This window comes from Cervus canadensis, chromosome 8 (genome assembly GCF_019320065.1).
Source record: "Cervus canadensis isolate Bull #8, Minnesota chromosome 8, ASM1932006v1, whole genome shotgun sequence".
In the NCBI taxonomy this organism is placed as follows: Eukaryota; Metazoa; Chordata; class Mammalia; order Artiodactyla; family Cervidae; genus Cervus; species Cervus canadensis.
The window spans coordinates 29,994,542-30,017,652 of record NC_057393.1 but is presented as its reverse complement, the minus strand read 5'-3'; the positions used below and the strand labels follow the sequence as shown (position 1 = coordinate 30,017,652).

Here is a 23,111-nt window from a genome sequence, read left to right as displayed (position 1 = left end):
TAATGCACATTTTTTGCTTTCTATTTTTTTGATAATGACTTATTACTTGCTGTTTATTTTAAACTAGGGAAATGATGTTAATTAGACAAAAAAGCAAATTGGAGCAATTCTTTTATTCAAGTTGAAAATGAGTTGTAAAACAGCAGAGACAACTTGCACCATCAACAATGCATTTGGCCCAGGAACTGCTAACTAATGGACAGTGCAGTGATGGTTCAAGAAATTTTGCAAAGGAGACCAGAGCCTTAAAGACAAGGAGCGCAGTGGCTGAACATTGGAAGTTGACAGCGACCAGTTGAGAGGATCATCAAAGCTGATCCTCTTACAACTACATGAGAAGTTACTGAAGAACTCAGTGTCAGCCCTTCTATGGTTTGGCATTTGGCCCTGGCAGCAAATTGGAAAGGTGAAAAAACTCAATAAGTGGGTGCCTCATGAGCTGACCACAAAGCAAAAATTTCGTTTTAAAGTATTGTCTTCTCTTATTCTATGCAACAACAACAAACCATTTCTCAATTGTACTGTGATGTGCGAGAAAAAGTGGATTTTATATGACAACTGGTGATGACCAGCTAAGTGGTTGGACTGAGAAGAAGCTTCAAAGCACTTCCCGAAGCCAAACTTGCACCAAAGAAAGGTGGTCTGCTGCCAGTCTGATCCACTACAGCTTTCTGAATCCCAGAGAAACCATTTCATCTGAATAGTATGCTCAGCAAGTCGGTGAGATGCATCAAGAACTGCAACACCTGCAGCAGGCATTGCTCAACAGAAAGGGCCCAGTTCGTCTACATAAGAATGCTTGACTGCACATCGCACAACCAACACTTCAGAAGTTGAACGAATTGGGCTACAAAGTTTTGCCTCATCTCACCATATTCACCTGACCTCTCACCAACCACTTCTTCAAGCATCTCAACAACTTTTTGCAGGGAAAATGCTTCCACAACCAGGAGGCGGCAGAAAATGCTTTCCAAGAGTTTGTCAAATCCTGAAGCATGGATTTTTATGCTACAGGAATAAATTATTTCTCGTTGGCACAATGTGTTGATTATAATGGTTCTGAGCTGTTTGAGCTTGTAATGATTTAAAATTCACGGTCTGAAACCACAATTAAGTTTGCACCAACTTAATACCATCTCTCTATACTTTAGCTCCTTGAATTGATTTTCCTTGGTCTAGGAAATCTTAATCACTTCCCACCAACCTTCTATTTATTCTTCCAATATTATCCAAAGTATTCTGCCTCTGTCCTCCTTAGCCCAAGTGCTTTCTTTGACTTCAAAGGCCTTGTTGTTCAGTCGCTAAGTCATGTCTGACTCTCTGCGACCCCACGGACTGTGGCACATCAGGCTCCTCTGTCCTCCACTATCTCCCCAGTTTGCTCAAATTCATGACCAAAGGCTTTAAGCAATGATTATCAAAATGTGGTTGACTGAGTCTGCCATGCAATTGCTAAGCTAGTCATTTTAGGCATTAACATTTATTATCATGTCCATATTTATATTTTTGAGGTACAGTAACATCTCACTGGTTATGGATTCTAGCCCTGGCTTTGTCATAATGTAGCTCAGGAACCCCAGGCAAGTCACCTGCCCTCTCTGGTTCGTTTTTCATCTATGACCAGCCAAGATGATTGGAGGCCAGTTCCAAAGGGAGAACAGTTGGCATAAGGAACTAAAGGCAGAGAAGTGATAGAGTAGTTTCAGGAAGAGGGCTGTGGCCCTTGGTTTAGACCAGGCTGCCCAGAAGAACCAGTGGTCAGGTCATCTCTTACTTTACTCATAACTCATGAAATAAAGGTTAGTGGGAATGGAGTTTCCAAAAGCAATCACAATCAGAGAAGGAGATTTTTTAAAATTGAAACTTAAGATTTGTTACCGCTGGTGATTTTATGGATGATAAAAATGACACTCAGAATGTAGTAATACATGCAAATAAAATGCTCATTGATAGAATCTTCTTGGAAGACTGTGTTTCAACAGAATATATATAATATAGCTGACTGCAGCTAATCATGCTCGATCTTTACAGTTGTTTCTGATACTCATTTGTGGTTGCTCATATTTAGGAATAAAATATGAAATACTTTGTCAGAAATATTATCAGGTTTTCAGTACATCTATTCTTTAGTTAATATATCCAAGCAACTCATGCTATGATTTTACCATCTAAGTTTTTTAAGGTATAAATGTTTATTAGAGCTACTTTAAGGAACTTGGTTGTATTTATGGGGCAGTTCCTAGACTCCCTTACCCAGTGTGCCATTTCTTTTTGCTGTTTTTAAACTTCTTTCAAACCAATTCAGAACTAGTATCTAATTTTCCTTTTTGCTGTGGTATGCAATGAAACTTCAATTGGAATTAAGAATTAAGGTAAAAGTAGTAGCAGATGTTTCAAATTCTCCCAAACTAGTCTCAGGTTATGCTCATTTCATAGTCCTGCACTAGGGCCATATGGTCGGTCAAACTTGCAAGGATTTGTTGGTATTACAAAAAATATTTGTTAAAAAGACTTAAAAAAAAATCCACATAGACTTCTTATATTAGTACATTAGTATATATTACTAATGTAATACTAGTGTATGTATACTAATATATTAGTTTCCTTTCCCCTCTGATGTTTCACTATTTCTCAGTACCATTATTAGAGGGACAGAGGAGGAATACATTTGTTGACTTTCTCTGGAAATCTGAGCAATAGTATCGTTTTATTTGGAAAACTGAACCATTACCCATACTACAAGGGCTTTCTACTTTCAAAATGTATTCAATTGTTGCTTGCCATTTTTATGAAGGCCAAAGTTGAAAAAATTTGAGAATCCCAGGATGAGTATAGCCATGCATGCATGATGACTTCAGGCAAGCTGAGGCTCTCCTTTTTAAGTAGTGCAGCCACTCATAGGTCTTCTGGCAGCTGATCCCTTGTCTCCACTTCTCCAGGTAAGGCAGCCCTGCGACCCCTCCTACAGAGCACCTGCCAGTTGAGCCTGTTAGAACTGCTGGTGGTGAAGGCTCTGCCCCCAATTAGCTTCCTAAGTCTTTCTCTGCAAGCAAGAATCACAACCACTTTGATTTCTGGAATTTGTTGTTGTGTTTGAAATTTTTATTCTACAACCCCCCTTTAGCTGAAGCCTTCAAGAATACACCTTGTCTCCTCCATGATTTCCGCCTTGAGCATGGGATCCTGCAGTGCTGAAAGGCATCTTTTTATTACGACCCTCCATGAAAAACTCCCTTCTTGCTTTCAAAAACCAAAGGCTGCCTGCATGGCATTATTTTAGGTGGGTGGCGGGTTGCTAAGTTTGTATGTTTTTCTAACACATCATTAAATAATAGTTTTGCTGAACAGTTATTGAAATTCTGATACTGTTAAGTCAGTGTTGAACAAAATACACAATGCATATTAGAGAGGGGATGCACTGTCCCTTATGCAAGGACATGGGTATATATGTACATATACCAGTATACAACCACCATCATGCCAGGACCGTAAGAATTGCTGCAGATAAACTGGTTATCCTACTACTGTGATCATCAGTGTTGGTCTTTGCAGCCAGCATCACTTTGTTGTTGTAAGTTGTTGTTGGACTCTCTTGCAAACCTCATGGCCTGTAGCCTGCCAGACTCCTCTGTCCATGGGATTTCCCAGGCAAGAATACTGGAGTGAGTTAACATTTCCTTCTCCGGGGGGTCTTCCTGACCCAGGGATTGAACTCAAGTGTCCTGTGTTGGCAGGCAGATTCTTTACCACTGAGCCACCAGGGAAGCCCAGCATCACTTTAAGCAGTGGCTAATAATGACCCTTGCCACAATGGACAGCATTTGTCAACGGAAGTTAAAGACAAAAGAGAGATTCTGCATTAATTAAGAAAGCCAGGTATTTTAATTTCCTTTGGTATTTTAAAACTGACAGGATTGTTGGCTTTTGAAAATATTAAGGGAAATTCATTTCATCTTCTGGGCATGATGACTTAATTTGAAAGCAGTGTCTGCGACATCAGTCTGTAATCATCCATTTTCCATTTATTCATACAGTATTTGGTGGTATGTGTCTGGTGCTGGGAATAATGCAAACAAAATAATTCAGATAATATCCACTCACCAGGAGCTCAGAGATGGGCATTAATAAAGTTATATTACTAAATGCAATCAGATCTGTTTTTCCAAACTTAACTCATCTTTAATAAAAGAAAAAAAAAATGAAGTAAAACATCTTCAACTTGAAATTATTTAATTCATTTGGTGTTTTTTTGTTTTTTGTTTTTGGAGGGAACAGCATATGGTTCTTTGAGTTGGGTCAGACTGCCCTCTGCAGACTCAATTATTAACTAAGAACAACCTTAATTTGGGGATCAGGAGATGATAGTTTGGGAACCTGCCCAGTGGCTGCAGCTCTCTCTCTTTAGAGAATTCTACCCGGAAGAGGCGATACCCCGCTGGCACACGAAGCAGCATCAGCACAGTGGACTAAATGAGATAGGGTGAGGTGGGAATCTGGGGGGAAGGGGGACAAGTTGGTCAGAACTTTCTAAGCTAAGTAAGCTACTAGGGCTACTAGTGGTTCCCGAACTTGTCAGCACATCAGAATCACCCACGGAATTTGCTAATTATGGCTTTCAGAGATTGTGATTTAACTGATCATGGCTATGGCTGGGGTCAGGATTCTGAAAGATTCTAATGTGAGAGAAGCTGGGAACCACTGCTGGCAACACCAAAAGCTGTTTCCTGGCCAGGATTTTTATTAAAATCAAAGACAAACTGCTACTTCTATTTTGCTAAGAACCACTTAAGGATGATACCCTGTTGGTCACACTGAAACCCAGAGGATACTGGAGTTGAAAGGGAACTGTGATCATTAGTCCAGCAGCTGTACAGGGGCATGTCTTAACATCATTTATGGCTCCCAGATCTGCTTAGCCTGCATAATGTTCTAAAAAACTTGAGGCCATCCACATAAAAATCTGGATGTTTGGTTTGTCTGAAAAGTCACATCTCACAACTGGACCTGCAGAGCAGCAACAGGTTGGCACTCAGCAGAGGTTTAGCCCCTTGACGGGCACCTGCTCTCTGGTTCACCTGTCTGCACCAGCCTGCCCTAGCAAGCATCTGATTTGGTCCAGGTGGCTCCTACCTTCTACAAAACTAAAAACTAACTTTCTACAACTTTTACCCACTGCTCCCAGCTCTGCAGCACAAAGGAAGCTCATTCCTTCTGTAAGAAGGGGCTTCAACTTGTCAAGGGCAGGATTCTTGCTGTCTCTTAAGTGTTCTCCTCCAGCTGAATACTCCTAGTTCTTTCAAGTATTCCCAGTGTGAAACAGGTTCTGGACTCCTTGCTGTCCTGGTTCCTGCCTCTTGATACATACATGCTGGTGAGTATCCTCCTTAAAACATGCAGTACCCAGAATGAAATGCAGCACTTGCAGCGTGGTTTTCTGACTATGGCTGTGACACTTCTATTCATAGAATCTTTAAACACCACTAGTTTTTACCAGTGTCATCACATGGTTGGTTCACACTGAGCCTGTATCCAACTGAAGTCCCTAAGTCTTTTTTTATATGAAGATGATAAGATAATTTTCTCTATCCCAAACTTACATAACCTATTTAAATGAAGATGTTACATTTATGACTGGTTTAATTTCATCTTGATGATGTCACCCTGGAACTGTTTTGTGATTGTCATCTGTTGTATCAGCAATGTTGGGTTGCTCCATCCTCAAATATGGTCTTTGTGATGCCTTCATCCAAAGTGCTGATTTAAAAATGTTGAATAAGACAGAGCCCTGTGAAATATCAACAGAGGCCAAAATCACACCAACTCATTAGTCAATAATTTGTTTAAATAACCAAAGAGATGTCCATGTACTACACCATCAAGACTGTATTTTTCTTATCCATGAGGCTCTCAGGAAACCCTTTCAGGAACTGATTTATACTATTCTCCATTCATCTCATGTAGAGATGTAACAGCCCTATCACAGGAGGGACTAGGTTAGTGCCTTCCTCCGTTTTGAAAATCAAGACACTAGAAGAATACAGCTGTTTCTTGCTGAAGGCTATCTGGCTACTTTAGGGTATGCCAATCCATCCATTTGATTCTCTACCTGACAGAAGTACAGTTGAGATCATAAGAATTTCTACTCAGGCAGAATCCAGGACTCAGGAGGTCAAGGAAACAGAGATTATGCATGTAGAACCAACAGCCTGTCAACATTTAAGAAAACTGACACAGAGCCTGTTAAGAAGCAAATGACAGACAATTCTTTCTCTACATTAAATCTGATTTTCAACAGATTTAAAAAGGAACCTTAAGCATAACCATACTTAATGACTTGCTTGATCCAGTGATTGTCCCAAAAACAGGCAAAGAATTTAAATAACTCGACCAACTTGGAAACCATCTGGTATGCCAAGGTCCTCCTCTCAGAAAAGCTCAAATTCTTGTGCTCTCTGATGATCTCTCAAAAGCACAGTTTCAGTCCTAGGAAGCTGATCCTCTGAGAATTATTTCGGGACTCTTCGGAGTTCATTCATGAGCCAAAGGGCAGCGCTGAGCAGAGCCAGGGAGCCCGACTGGTGAGCGGCAGCCAAAGGAGTTGGGACATACATCAGCAGAGTACTGATGCCCAAGCCCACCTGCCACAGAGAAGAGCAAGCAGTAAGCCAAGCAGGAGACACACATTCAGAACAGAAACGACCAGACACACGAACCCGCCACACTTTCCCATCAGAACTTTAAAAAACATATCTTAAAAATTTCACAAGGAAACAGACTTACAACAAAAGAAAGTCAAATTAGATAAAACTAAAATTCCCCCTAATTATCCTTCATCTAGCCCTGTTCTCTTCCCCAAAGGCAGCCACTATTACCAGTTTCTCACACTTGTATTTTTATATACATGTTTAAAGAAAGACATAACAGCTTTAAAAAAATATATTGTTTTGTCATTTGCTTTTTTTTCAAGTAACAATGTATGTCTTGAGATCTTATTATTTTAAACTGCTGTACAGTATTCCACAGGATGGCTGTATCATAGATGTTTATTTAGGGTGTTTCCAATTTTTCACTTATCACAGTAATTCCATAATGAATTTCCTGGGAACAGCTCTTTGTGCATTAGAGTAGCTCCAGAGCAGGCAAAAAGCCAATGTGCTTGATCAAAGGACTAAACATTTTAACACTTCAAAAAATATTGCCAAATGCCCTCAGAAAAATAGCTATAACAAATCATGCTCTCACCAAGAATATACAAATGTATATTTTCCTATACCCATGCCAATACCTGATTTTTTTTTCATTTTTTTCCAATCTGACAGGTACAAAATGGCACACATTGCTTTAATTTGTTCCTTTCTGATCATGAGTGAGGCTAAAGAGTTTTTCATATTTACTGGCCATTCATCATTTCTCTTGTGAGAATTGTCTTAATATCCTTTACTTATTTTATTTTCTGGTTGTTAATCTTTTAGTCTATTATAAATATTTTCTCCTAGGCCTGTCACCTTTCTTTTTAAATTTTGTTTTGGGGACACCTTCAGAATCAAAAGAAGTGGCTTATACCTGTGTATATGCCAAAGCTAGCAGAGTGGTGGCTGCTATCTTGGTCCTTCGAGGAAGGGGAATTCTTCGGGAGAGGAAGTAGAGTACTGTAATGGCAGTAACTGAAGTGATGCCCTGTAGGGTAGAAAGAGTCTCATCAGGTGCCAAAAAGAATGTCCTACCCCCTGGTTTCTGCTCACCTTACAGCTAATTCCCCCAGATCCACTGAGTAACTACTGAACACTTCCCCCCCCCAGGCAGAGAACCACCTGATGACTCCTTAAGCTCTTCCCTGCTCCTCTTCTGCTCGCCACTTCAGTGCAATGGAGGTGTGGCTACACTTAAAGTTACTGCACTTTATACACACTGACTGTCAGTAATCTTACCCACCTTCCAATGTGGGTGTCTGCCCGGTGTGGCCCTCAGGTTTTAAGTTACTCTTTGCATCAATTCAGTTCAGCTCAGTCGTGTCCAACTCTGCGACCCCATGAACCGCAGCACGCCAGGCCTCCCTGTCCATCACCACCTCCAGGAGTTTACCCAAACTCATGTCCATTGAGTCGGTGATGCCATCCAACCATCTCACCCTCTTATTTATCCCTAATTTTATCTCTATTTTAATCCTGTATTTTTAAAACAAGGCTGACCCCAGCACGTGAGAGTTACCGTTTTCCTGGACTGTGAGTAGAGGAGGTGGTGGTGCTTCCAGCTAGTGTTAAAAAGATCTAAAGTCTCCTTGTCATTTCCACTTCTTTAGAAAGACAGTCTGGAGCTGGCAGTAGGGTTTCCGACCCCACCTTCCATGATATCAAGGAAAATGTTTTCTATCATTTTCTATACCAATTTCACATCTTTTTCTCTTCATAGCTGTCAATTTCAACCAGACTTTACTTATTCCAAAATGCTGTGCGGCAGTGGGGACTGAGGCCGCACAAGGTAACTTGCCCTAGCCCCAGCGTTCCCTCTGGATATGAGGCCCCCGGGCCCCTCTCTCTGCGTGCACTACTGTCATCTCACGCTCAACATACCTCAGTCTGATGACATCCTCTGTCCCTAGCTCAACACTCATTTCAATAGTCCCATTCCTGCTGGTATGTTTTAAACATGCCACAGAAGAAACTCTAGGATCGCCTTTGATCTTTCTTCACTTCTGTTCCTGCAGCCAGTCTTCTACTCTAAACAACTTCTTTCAGATCCATCTTCTCAAGTCTGGGTCCTACCAGGAAACCCTGAACCCTATCACTCTCACAGCATTACTACAATAGCACTACTGCTTCTCCCAGGCCTCCTTGCAACTAACCTTTCCCTGAGCTCCGATGTATCATGCTCAGGCCACCAAGCAATCTTAACGCGACTCATGGTAGGTCCTTAATAAATATTAACTTAAATAAGATGAGGAGTATTTATGATGCTCTTAGCTCCTTGGGGTCTTGGTTCAGCCTGATGGCTATGTGTTCAGCAACCACTGTCTTTACACTCTCTTCTCTACTTGGCCTCATTTCTGCTAAAATGACTCTTCTCTGCATGTACAGGATTGAGGAGAATTAACTTTAAAAAGCTGGCAGTATCCTGCAAGTCAGAATTTGGCTAGAGGTATGTGGATAGTTAAGACAAAAACATCACATCAGAAAACTGGTACTAAATTTCTTCTAAAAAGAATTCTAGTACCCACTCTACCATCTCAATGTTGCTAGCAGTGCTTCAGACACCCAGAGCCTGTGAGAGGCTCCTTGTGTGTAGTAGCCAGTAACCCCCAGCCAGACTTACCAGAACCCGGTGATCAAACTGCACCATGGTGGGATTCTCGAAAACATTCCTCAGGAGAGGGGAGAAGCTAAAGAGATCTGCTGGGATCCAAGCTTCTCCCATCTTGGGGAAGGAGTTGTAAACAAGTCCAGCATCCAGCCCTGCCACAAAAGCCCCTGGGTTCCAAAGTAAATAGTATTTATTAAAATGAGAGAAAGAAGAGATCAAATACTAGTTCTGACATGAAAGTGAAAGTTCCCTTTGTGACCCAATGGACTGTAGCCCGCCAGGCTCCTCTGTCCATGGAATTCTCCAGGCAAGAATACTGGATTGGGTAACCATTCCCTTCTCTACGGGATCTTCCTAACCTAGGGATTGAACCTGGGTTTCAATCTGGACTGTAGGCAGGTTCTTTACCCTCTGAGCCACCAGGGAAGTTCTGACATAGAAAATGTTTATTATTTCAGAGTTAGACAAAAGGAATAGTCAGAGAATAGAAAGATCTACAGCAGGGGTTCTCAAATCCTGCTGTATTCACCATGGAAACTTAAAAAAAAACAAAACCTTGCATCCTCACCTACTTCCACCCCAAGATTCTAGCATGCCTCCCCTAGAGGGCTGGATGAGAAGCTCTAGAGAGAGGCATATTAGTTTGGAAAAGTTCCTTTGCTGACTGTGATATGAGTTCTCCTTACTGCCTCGCCTCCCCACCGCCAACTGATCTATTCTGAAACTAGTTAATTTACTCTTTCATGTCCTCAAGTTTCCACTTAAATGTTACTTTATCAAAGAGATCTCTCCAATAATCCTGTATAAAATAGCACTCCCCAACCCGTCTATCCCCTTATCTTGCTTTATTTTCTTTGCAGCACTCAACATCATCTGGCATGTTACGGGTTTTATTGTTTTTTTTAATCTGTCTTCCCCAAGTGCTCAAAAAAATCTTATAAACTAAACCCTGGATAAACACACAAAGAAGGTATCCATGAATTTAATGGATGACTGATCCATTATTTATGATCACAGAAGATTCAGGTATGTTAAATCATATTCCTTATTTTTCTAAATTGCATTTATAAAGTCAAAATTCATGTTCTTCCATCAAAAAAAGTGGGGGGGAGATTTGGGTGGGATCACTGGTTTGGTGGTTTTATTTAGAGCTGTGCTGTCCAATCAAACTTTCTGCAATGATGGAAATGTTCTATATCTGTCATCCATCCAGTACAACAGCTGCAAGCCACCCACTGTGGTTACTGAGCACTTGAAATGTGGCTACTGTGACTGAGACTAAATTTTATTTGCTTTTAATTAACTTAGGCTTAAACAGTCACATGAAGCTAGTGATTATTGTACAGGGCAGTTCTAGAGTAAGAAAGGTAGAGCTGTGATTTAAAGAATGAGAGAGATCTGTTTTAGTCTCTTTGCCCCCCAATAAACTCCCCACCTAAAGGCCATCTTTGAGGGCAGGCTTTTGTCTAACCTATCTTGTATAATGTAATAACAATAATGTTTATATTGATAACAACAGCTAACACTTATATAGCCTTTGCTACTTGTGAGGTGCTAAATACTTCACATATATTACTTAAACTATTATCATCTTCCCCATTTTATAGATGAGGTCACTGAGGCCCAGACAGGTTACACAGCTTGTCCAAGGTCATACAGTTTATAGATGTTAAAGCCAGGATTTGAACCTAGACAGTTTGGATCCAAGTAGATGTTCAATATTTTTGTTCAACTAACTGAAAAGCAGGATTTGGGGAAGGAAGGAATAGGAAACAAGAGGGTGAAGATGGTGGGTATGAGACAGGCAGGTGTGAGAAGGAGGTATAAAGATGCAGGAGGAAAGCATTAGGCAAGAAGAGATCCCACCTGAAGAGTAAAAAGAAGTTAGGCCACCTTTGATAAGAAGAATCCTACCTGAGAGAGCTGTAAGGAACACCAGGCCTGCAGTTCCATGAGCAAATCGTCTCAACCTCAGGAGTTGACAGGTTTCAGGCAACTAAATAAGAAAATTGCCAGATACACTGACTGCAGGAATTAGGAAAGGCAGCAAGATCTCCAAGGACAAACTCCAGAGACAATCTGAGGCCAGATCTTCTCTGATTCCTAGACTAGGTTAAGCACTCCCACAAGACATTCTACTTTATCTAAATTTTATTAAATGTATACATTTACTATTTGTCTTCCCTGCTACCTTGTACGTTTTGTGAAGATAGGAACTGCCATTTCACTTGCTTACTACAGTAATCCTAGCCCAGTAGATGGCATATAGGTATTCAATATACATCTGTTCAGGAATGGAATGATCTGCATTGTTCAGGGAAAACCATTTCACCATGGTTAAAATGATGTGACTTAAGGTAAAGAACTGGATTTTCAAGTCATGTGTAATATTTAGTGTTTAGCAAATATAATCACAATCAACACTGTGGAGAGAGTAGAGTAGAGATTCTTGCATTTAGTGTTTTGGGTAAATTGTTTTTATTTTACTGTAGCCAGCTTGTGATAATAATCAGCAAATCAACAAATATTTAGTAAGAACTTTATACACAGGCAAAATAAGCACACATGCAAGCATAAAGGAAAGATACAAAGGAAAGCCAGCGTGCTGCCCTCAAATGATTTACAATCTAGTATGTGAGGAGTTAGGTATCATTACTAAGATTTCATAGGACAGTGTATCAGCACTGGCCATTAGAATTTTCTGTGATGATAGAAAAGGTCTATTATCTGTGCTGCCCAATATGTGGCTATGGAGGATCTAAAAAGAGGCTAGAGCAAGTGAAAATTTTTTAAAAAGTTAATTTTATTTAAAGTTTAAGTAGATAACAAGTTTGTTTATACAAAGTTATTTTTACCTATTTTAATTAGAATTTAAATAGCAATAGTGGCTAGGAGCTATTGTGCTGGACAGCACAGTTCTATATGGTTGACTATCATCTCAAATCCTTTCTGTAATTAGTGGAATATAAATAAACAAAAAGAGAAAAACAATTAATAATTAAAAAGTCACTGGTAACCTTTAAGAGTACCACTCAGTTAGGAGAACTTAGGAGACTGTACTAAGTACTGAACACTTGACATGTGCAAGTGTAGGGGTGAATGTGTAGACGGATATGGATGGCGTGGATGGGGAAGCCAGATGACAAGAAGTGTGAAAAAAGAATGAGTTGTTAGGATGTACAGCTCTAGATGTAGGTTAGCCTTAGAAGTCTGGCTTTGAGAGTAAGAAGAATAGGAACTAGTCAGATGTGAATTACCTACTATACCAATGTTTCAACCCCATCTGGCTTCCCTGTGGGATGAATGCCAAGTCAACAACTCCTGTTCTTACTGGGATCCAGATCACTGGCTCCAGGTACCTACTAAATGATTCTACTTAAAAGTCCTACTATCAACCTAAACCTCACTCCATGAACAGGTTATTCAGGCCAACCATGACTTTGACACCTAAAATAATATGCATTTTAAAATGTATTTCCTTTTAATCAGCATACAGAGAAAATACTTCTAGGCAAGATCACTATGGTTCACTATATTGTCAGATCTGCTGAATGGTAGGGTCCCCATGGAAAGAACCAACAACTTAACGTGGCTTTTGTACACCACTAAGGTCCACAGGCAACTCTCGTTCTGGCCTTCCTCACCTCTCCACCCATCATCCTGCTGGGAATCAGAAGTCAAGTGGTCGAGGTGTCTCTTGTTGCTGGTATTCACTCCTTCTTTTACTAAAACTCATGTTTTCATCTTTTTCTTGATAGGCAATGCTGACAAAATATTTGGCTCCTATACTAATTCTCCTTTGAATGAGTCACCCCTGCCTAAAATCATAAGTGCAGGTTTTAGTTTGCCATCCCGAAGCTATCCAGAGTCTCAGAATTCATTGTTTCTCTAAACTTTAGTTATATCCAGCTTCTAGTAAACTGATCGATGTTGCTAACGGAATGTATGCATTTTGACTTGGAACTTCCCGTTAGGACCAGAATTTCCATGTCTCTGACCCTGTCCACATGTGTGGTAAACAATACAGCCTGACTTTACCTTGTGCTGTGGAAGCAACAGGGAGAGCGAGGTCCATAAGCTGGCACAGTAGAGCACAAGGGCTGATCCCAGGTGGGCAGCCAGGCGGTACTGACTGACTCGAGGGATGTCATGGGAATCTGGTTTTTCTTCTAATCCACTTTTCACCATATACCATCCCAAAAGGCCCTACAATCACAAAGAAAAAGGGCAAACAAGACCAGGTTGAAGCTGTCTATTCAACTTGACTCTCTGAGAAAGTGAGTATCCTATCTGACCCCTCCTTTCCATACGCTCCCACATCCCTAGGAACCAAGGAATTGAGACCTACCCACTTTCCACATACAGCACCATAAATACTTAACCACTGTTTAGAATTAATGTTTTATTGAAGTAGAAGCCTATAGTCAAAGCTATGGTTTTTCCAGTAGTCACATATGGATGTGAGAGTTGGACTATAAATAAGCTCAGAGCCAAAGAATTGATGCTTTTGAACTGTGGTGTTGGAGAAGACTCTTGAGAGTCCCTTGGACTCAAGATCAAACCAGTCAAACCTAAAGGAAATCAGTCCTGAATATGCATTGGAAGGACTGATGCTGAAGCTGAAGCTCCAATACTTTGGCCACCTGATGTGAAGAATTCACTGGAAAAGACCCTGATGCTGGGAAAGATTGAAGGTAGGAGGAGAAGGGATGACGTAAGATGAGATGGTTGGATGGCATCACCAACTCAGTGGACACAATTTGAGCAAGTTCTGGGATGTGGTGATGGACAGGAAAGCTTGGCGTGCTGCAGTCTATGGGGTTGCAAAGAGTCAGACACAACTGAGTGACTGAATTTAAGTGAATTGAAGTAGAGCCAAATATGATGGCTACTCCATTTCTTCTAAGGGATTCTTGCCCACAGTAGTAGATATAATGGTCAGCTGAGTTATATTCACCCATTCCAGTCCATTTTAGTTCGCTGATGCCCAAAAAGACGACGTTCACTCATAGTTAACAAAACAGTCCGAAATGCAGTACTAGGATGCAATCTCAAAAATGACAGAATGATCTCTGTTCCTTTCCAAGACAAACCATTCAATATCACAGTAATCCAAGTTGATGCCCTGACCAGTAATGCTGAAGAAGCTGAAGCTGAAAGGTTCTATGAAGACCTACAAGACCTTCTAGAACTAACATCCGAAAAAGATGTCCTTTTCATTACAGGGGACTGGAATGCAAAAGTAGAAGAAACACCTGGAGTAACAAGCAAATTTGGCCCTGGAGCACAGAACAAAGCAGGGCAAAGGCTAACAGAGTTTTGCCAAGAGAACACACTGGTCATAGCAAAACCCTCTTCCAACAACACAAGAGAAGACTCTACACATATATATCACCTGATGGTCAATACCGCAATCAGATTGACTGTATTCTTTGCAGCCAAAGATGGAGAAGCTCTATACAGTCAGCAAAAACAAGACCGGGACCTGACTGTGGCTCAGATCACGATCTCCTTATTGCCAAATTCAGACTTAAAATGAAGAAAGGAGGGAAAACCACTAGACCATTCAGTATGACCTAAATCAAATCCCTTACGATTATACAGTGGAAGTGACAAATAGATTCAATGGATTAGATCTGAGAGACAGAGTGCCTGAATAACTATGGATGGAGGTTCGTGACATTGTACAGGAGGCAGGGATCAAGACCATCCCCAAGAAAAAGAAATGCAAAAAGGCAAAATGGTTGTCTGAGGAGGCCTTACAAATAGCTGTGAAAAGAGAAGAAGTGAAAGACAAAGGAGACAAGGAAAGATATTCCCATTTGAATGCAGAGTTCCAAAGAATAGCAAGGAGAGATAAGAAAGCCTTCCTCAGTGATCAGTGCAAAGAAATAGAGGAAAACAACAGAATGGGAAAGACTAGAGATCTCTTCAAGAAAATCAGAGATACCAAGGGAACATTTCACGCAAAAATGGCCACGATAAAGGACAGAAATGGTATGGACCTAACAGAAGCAGAAGATATTAAAAAGAGGTGGCAAGAATACACAGAAAAGCTACACAAAAAAGATCTTCATGACCCAGATAATCACGATGGTGTGATCACTCACCTAGAGCCAGACATCCTGGAGTGTGAAGTCAAGTGGGCCTTAGAAAGCATCACTACAAACAAAGCTAGTGGAGGTGATGGAATTCAGTTGAGCTATTTCAAATCCTGAAAGATGATGCTATGAAAGTGCCACACTCAATGTGCCAGCAAATTTGGAAAACTCAGCAGTGGCCACAGGACTGGAAAAGGTCAGTTTTCATTCCAATCCCAAAGAAAGGCAATGCCAAAGAATGCTCAAACTACCACACAACTGCACTCATCTCACACGCTAGTAATGCTCAATACTCTCCAAACCAGGCTGCAACAGTACGTGAACCATGAACTTCCAGATGTTCAAGCTGGATTTAGAAAAGGTAGAGGAACCAGAGATCAAATTGCCAACATCTGTTGGATCATTGAAAAAGGAAGAGAGTTCCAGAAAAACGTCTACTTCTGCTTTATTGACTATGCCAGAGCCTTTGACTGTGTGGATCACAACAAACTGTGGAAAATTCTGAAAGAGATGGGAGTACCAGACCACCTGACCTGCCTCTTGAGAAACCTGCATGCAGGTCAGGAAGCAACAGTTAGAACCGGACATGGAACAACAAACTGGTTCCAAATAGGAAAAGGAGTACATCAAGGCTATATATTGTCACCCTGCTTATTTAACTTATATGCAGAGTACATCATGAGAAACACTGGGCCGGATGAAGCACAAGCTGGAATCAAGATTGCCAGGAGAAATATTAATAACCTCAGGTATGCAGATGACACCACCCTTATGGCATTAAGTGAAGAAGAACTAAAGAGCCTCTTGATGAAAGTGAAAGAGGAAAGTGAAGAAGTTGGCTTAAAACTCAACATTTAGAAAACTAAGATCATGGCATCTGGTCCCATCACTTCATGGCAAATAGATGGGGAAAAAGTGGAAAACAGTGACAGACTTTATCAGGCTCCAAAATCACTGCAGATGGTGACTGCAGCCATGAAATTAAGACGCTTGTTCCTTGGAAGAAAAGTTATGACCACCCTAGACAGCATATTAAAAAGCTGAGACATTACTTTGCCAACAAAGGTCCGTCTAGTCAAAGCTATGGTTTTTCCAGTAGCCATGTATGGATGTGAGATTTAGACTATAAAGAAAGATGAGCACTGAAAAATTGATGCTTTTGAACTGTGGTGTTGGAGAAGACTCTTGAGAGTCCCTTGGACTGCAAGGAGATCCAATCAGTCCGTCCTAAAGGAAATCAGTCCTGAATATTCATTGGAAGGACTGATGCTGAAGCTGAAACTCCAATACTTTGCCCACCTGATGTAAAGAACTGACTCATCTGAAAAGACCCTGATGCTGGGAAAGACTGAGGCAGGAGGAAAAAGGAACGACAGAGGATGAGAAGGTTGGGTGGCATCACTGACTCGATGGACATGAGTTTGAGTAAACTCCGGGAGCTGGTGATGGACAGGGAGGCCTGGCATGCTGCATGCAGTCCATGGGGTCACAAAGAGTCGGACACGACTGAGTGACTGAACTGAACTGAAAAGCCAAATATAGAAAATTACACAAAGGTGTATTTCGGACAAAACCTTTTGGACAAATTCTTGATATAATTTAACATTATGTAAACCAGTAAAATATGAAAGTAAAAAGACAGATGACTTGATAAGAGCTAGACTGAAACCTTTGGAGAAGTTTGACAAAGATAACTGCTTAAAAACAATTACTCTCATATTAGGTGGGAAGAGACAATTATCAAAGTTTGTGGGAGGCCAATTCATAAAAATCTGTAAAGTTTTTCAGGCAAATTGGTTTGCCAGTGTCTAAATTTCTACTCCTTTTTTAAAAAAATTATAATGAAAGCACATGCTTAAGTGTAAAAGTTTAAGGTATGTATTATTATTCTACAATTCCCTGTTTAACTGACTTTTCATTTAACAAAACTGTCAGTTCTAGTCATATCAGATAAGGTACAGCCCTTTCACGCCAACCCTCCCCAGCTAACAGAATCATGTTAACATAAATATATGCTCCTCCAGGTCTTTTTGGCTATTTCTTTCCCCCTTCACTATTACCCTAGATGTTCTAATTACCTTGATTTCATCTGCGGAGGACGCTGGAAGATGAGCCTGCTCACAGTGTGATCTGCCAGCCCCCACTTTCTTCCTCCAAAACCCTATCTGCCATCTTCAAATTTTTGCCTCCCTGAAAGTCTGACTTAAATGGTTTTTTTTCATTTTAAAACAACCTTTTACTTTGTTTCACCAACTATCTCTAGTTTCTATTAGATTTTTATTAATGTCTAACTCTTTATTATCTGTTTCTATCCCTTCTGTTTTGTCTCTTCCATCTCCCTCCTTTATTTCTAATCATGGGTTGGTATTCTTACCACTTTGATTTAAATCAACCAATTAGTTTCCTCCTGACCAAATTTTGATATTTCTTCGATGCTCTGGGACTCTCCTTTAGAGCCTGTATATCTTGACCCAAATACTCCCATTGTCCTCTCTAACATTCCTTTACTTGGCTCTCAAGCTTCCCTAACCCCAGAACTGTAGGAATCATTCTTTTCCTTAAGAGAAGTTCAACTTACATAACTTTAATCACCATTTATACTTGAGCATCTCTCAGTTACCTCTGTATTCAAAGATCCTTCATCCCACAAAATGTTTCTCTTGAAATTTCCCTATTTGTTTCTACAGCCATTCTAACATAGGGATCCCACTTCCCCATAGAGCAGGCAAGTTAGAAAAAGGGAGGAGACCAAGCACCCAGAAAGATCGCCATGATGGGAAAGAAACTCTAATTCTTGTGACATAAAAACATATTTACTGAGTGCTTACTGATTCCAGACACTAAACTAAGTACTTTACATGCGCGATCTTTTTTAATATTCACACAACCTAAGCATTAGGGTCTATTATTTTCCCCATTTACAGGTAAGGAAAGCACAACCTACAGAGGTTAGACAACATGTCCCTATTAAGTGACAGAGCTGGGCCTTGAAGCCAGGCCTATGACACTAAAATCCATGTTCTTACCTCCTTTGTGATACTGTTTCAAACTATGCCCACTAGGAAGCTCCTGAGAACATTTCTGCTTTCCCAAACTTGAGTAAATCTCACCTGGAAGCAAACTAAACCACAGAGGGCAAGAACACGTCCTTTCAGGCCACGGGTGAGCCAGCCCTTTTTCCAAAAGTAGGCAGCAGGCAGGATGTATGCAAGGCCTACAAGGCGACCCCACATTCGGTGTGAGTACTCCATGTACCAGATGAACTTGAATTCCGCCAGCGTCATATCATGATTCAAGCTGGGTGAAAAGGGAAGTCAAAAATAAGAAAGATCCATCTGATTTTTATTTCCTGGTAGAATGCAGGAACATTCTTGGTTTTGAAACTTGATCAGTCTGCCATTTTCCTCATCAACCACCTCAGAATCACTTTGGAAATGGAGGTTTAGAGTAGGAAGCTCACTAAACATACCTAAATCAAATATCAAAAAAGAATAGAACCTACTGTTCTGAAATATTTTAATTAAGAAAAAGACTGAGTGGGTCTAGTAGGATGTTTACCCAATTTTCTATAATACTTACATTTTAAATTCTGGAAATTGCTGATATTTTTGGAATTCTGCTTCCCATTCCTCTTGGCTTGTGGGTGGCTTCATCTCCTTTATTAAATGCCAATCTACCATGGAGAGGCCAGACTCTGTCAGCCTTAAGGTAGGGAAGAAATTTGAGTGTGTATGTTAAATTTCAGTGTGTCTATGTCTGTGCACCATACTCCATTACTCATAAATGGTTTACAGTAGCAAGCAGATCTGAACTTGACCCCTATAAAAGTAAACATATAATTTCATTGTTTCCTCTTTTGACAACTTGCTCTTTTCTTACTGCTTAGAATTCTGTCAGAAAGAGCTGCTATCAGGTACAAATTTCTTTACTCCTTGTTCTATTTCATTAAACTCTCCTTACTTCTTTCACTAGCATTCCCTGACAGATAATATCAACCCTTAGACCAAAGAAATGTGCCCTAAGTTCCTAACCAATATTATTGACACAAGGGGAAGAGATTGCTACAGATATAAATCAGTTGAGGTTACTGAGTGAATTTAAAGTCAATAAAAGTCAAAATCTATTGATTACAGCCTACATAACACATAAGGTAAGGGGACAGGGAATGCAGAGAGAATTTGAGGAAGACATACTTTAATAACACTAGAAAGTATTTTTACCAAAAGGGGTCAGGTTTCCAAAAGTAAAAAACCTGACTTCAGGTCTGAGGCAAGACAAGCCTGGAACATCTTAATCAGAAAGCAAGGAATCAAAGTTTGCCAGGTTCCTGTCAGAAAGACTGGAGTCAATCTGAAGAGGTTCGCACTGACCAAAGATAGAACAACTGGAGCAAATCATCATCACTGCAATGGACTGAAACAAATCAAATATATTTAAACCTATGAGCTCATTAACACTAAAAAACTCACTTTATTGGTCACTTTTGGAAAATGCTTGGGAACCAACTTATTATTTTGAAGACTGATAAATAAAGGGAAAGGAATTACGTGTTTATCCTGCCTTTCCTAACATGTTGTACCTCAGCATAACCAAATTACTGATGAAAGTTTTTCTTTATAGTTGAGCTAATAAAATACCTATTACAATTTTGCAACTCTAATGAAGTAACAGATTTAGGCAATGATCATCAAGGGCTGTTGACATCTTTAACAGACACCAGATATTTATGAATGATCCAGTCACCTATGAAGTATTTTGCTCCCTGTCCCCAACCTGAACTTGATCAAGCAACAAGTTTGTCTACAGGAAATACAGGGGACAATGTTGTTGTTGTTGTTGTTGTTCAGTTGCTCAGTCATGTCTGACTCTTTGCAATCCCCTGGACTGCAGCACGCCAGGCTTCCCTGTACTTCACTATCTCCCAGAGTTTGCTCAAACTCCTGTCCATTCAGTTGATGATGCCATCCAACCATCTCATCCTCTGTTGTCCCCTTCTCCTCCTGCCTTCAATCTTTCCCAGCATCAGGGTCTTTTCCAGTGAGTCTGCTCTTTGCATCAGGTGGCCAGAGTATTAGAGTTTCAGCTTCAGCATCAGTCCTTCCAATGAATATTCAGAGTTGATTTCCTTTAGGTTTGACTGGTTTGATCTCCTTGTTGTCCAAGGGACACTCAAGAGTCTTCTTCAGCACCACAGTTCGAAAGCACCGATGCTTCGGCACTCAGCCTTCATTATGGTCCAACTCTCATATCCATATATGACTACTGGAAAAACCATAGCTTTGACTATATGGGACTTTGTTGGCAAAGTGATGTTTCTGCTTTTTAATATGCTGTCTAGGTTTGTCATAGCTTTTGGAACATGTTAAATACCATAAATGCTATTAGCAAAATCCAGACCGTGAGAAACTACAAAGTACAAATGACTTGGGTTTCTTCAACAACAGCAAAAAACTGCAAAGGGGGTAGCGGAGGTGGAGGGAGCAGAATCCAAATCTATAACATCTCTCTACAGATTTAAAGAGACCCAAGAAGCACGCACGGGCTTCCCAGGTGGCACCAGTGATAAAGAACCCGCCTGCCAATACAGGAGATGTCAGAGACACAGGTTCGATCCCCGGGTTGGGAAGATCCCCTGGAGGAGGGCATGGCAACCCACTGCAGTATTCTTGCCTGGAGAATCCCACGAACAGAGGAGCCTGGTGGGCTACAGTCCAAGGGTCACAAAGCATCGGACATGACTGAAGCAACCAAGCATGAAGCACATGCACAGAAACCAACAGTGAGAAGTGGAACTTATTTGTGTGTAGTTCAAACAAACTGTACAGAAATGTTTGTGACAAATCTGAACTCTGATTGTAGGGGGAAATATACGCAAACAATGCACAGCTAACAGTTAAGACCTGAACCAGTCTTTATGAAGGGCTTCTATTGCATGCATGCATTAGTAAAATCCTAGACTGTTCTACAGAGGGGCAAGCCATCAGATATGTTCCTTCTATAGGCCTCAATTTCTGCATACTAAAATGTGGAGCTAGATTAGATGATTTCTAAGGTCCCTTCCCCCTCCGTCATCCTGCATGTCTACTGATGATCCAAATAGCTGACTATGAACAAATTACTCACCTTGTTACTCCACCAAGAATAACTGCTCCAGCCACTGTCCCACTGCAGACCAGGAGCCATCGGCCCACCGCCCGCTCAGCAGCCTTTGAAGGGAGGGATACTGTACCCCTTCCAGGTTGCAAAGCTACATCGGAGATAGTGCTGTATTGCCCTGGCCTCAAAGGGCGCCTGATCCCACAACTGCAACCACACTAAGGATCAAGACAGACAAATTACAACTGGAGAAAGAGGAAAAGCCTTCACTCCACTGCTACTCATACAGTCTCACTGTGTCTGGTATGAAGTATCCTGGTCATATTTCCACTGCTACTGTCCAGGTAAAACGTCATCTTCTATCTGGGCTGCATCTACCCCCAACTGGTTTGCCTGCCTCCAATCCGTCCCCACACTACATGAACCTTCTGTCTCTCATATTTCTCCCAGACTTAACTCTACACCTAAATATGGATTAAATAAGGATTATTTTCTTTTTTTTTTTTAAATGATTTTTCTCTAACTGGGGTTCCACTTGTCCCCTGACTGACCTATCACAGATCTCAGCCTGGATGTCACCTCCTCTAGGAAGTATTCCCAGACCTCCCCCCGCTCCCCATGTGTGCCGGGTCACTCTCCCAGCACACTATATCTCTCCATCACACAGCAATGTATCATTTAGTACACAGAGGTTTGTCTCTATCTCCCACTAAGCCAAGAGCTACAGGACAGCAGTGTCTGGTCAGTCTGGCTTCTACAAACTTCCTTTCATACACAGTTCCTTTACATAACAAGACCTTAATAAAGATTTGACAAATGAGTTACAAACAAATGAACTGTGACTCCCTCTCGGGCAGGAGACTTGGTATTTTATCTTGCTTCCCCGACCCAGGGACCAAACCCGAGTCTCCTGAGTCTTCTGCATTGGCAGGTGTATTCTTTACCACTGAGCCACCTGCGAAGCCCAGTTAACTAAGTAACTTTAGGCAAATTAAGCCTCAATTTACTTCTCTGTAGAATGGAGTTACAGTCCCTAACCTGACTACCCAGTAGCTTTGAGCAGAAATCAAACACATGGGTAAAAATCACTGAGCTTTTACCATATGCTAAACCTCTGTGTCTATTATTTAATACAACACTTATGAAGTGCTATTATCCCCATTTTGCAGACGAGTAAATTGAGGCACAGAAAGGTTACCCAACTTGGCTAAGAGCACACAGCTAGTAAGTGGTAGGTCCGGATCCGAACTCAGGAGGCCTAGACACAATGAAATGCCTTGTGAACTTCAAGGAGCTACAGAAACGTGATGTGTGAGGATCTATTATCTCTTGGCCCTTTCTCCCCATGCCCGCTTCCGCGATTCAGTGCGCTGCAGTGCGGTACCTGTGTTCTAGGCGCCACCCTAGGAACCAGGAGCCGGAGACACGGGCTCCCCAGCAAGGCCTTCAAGGGCGTAAAGAGTAATCGCTGCATACTATACACAGTGCCCAACGGCCACCTTCAACCTCCCGTGCTCTCTGGTCCCCTTTCTCCGCCACCGACTGAAGAAGCACTTCCGGGTCACACAAACGAGCCCCTCCTCTTTGGAAGGCAGGGGCGAGCAGTAACTGCGCCTG

General features: G+C 41.2%; 1 protein-coding gene across 1 annotated transcript; it reads right to left on the bottom strand.

Annotated features, from left to right (window-relative positions):
- Positions 1 to 6,240: 6,240 nt before the first annotated feature.
- Positions 6,241 to 23,062, bottom strand: LOC122446050 (cytochrome c oxidase assembly protein COX15 homolog). Its single transcript, XM_043475751.1, has 9 exons — positions 22,879 to 23,062; positions 21,522 to 21,712; positions 18,978 to 19,100; positions 18,509 to 18,695; positions 13,336 to 13,503; positions 11,212 to 11,293; positions 9,310 to 9,464; positions 7,564 to 7,677; positions 6,241 to 6,638 (listed from the first exon to the last, which is right to left on the bottom strand). The coding sequence occupies exons 1-9, from the start codon at positions 22,966 to 22,968 to the stop codon at positions 6,507 to 6,509; spliced, it is 1,242 nt and encodes a 413-aa protein (XP_043331686.1). The 5' UTR covers positions 22,969 to 23,062; the 3' UTR covers positions 6,241 to 6,506.
- Between the last annotated feature and the right edge of the window lie 49 nt (positions 23,063 to 23,111).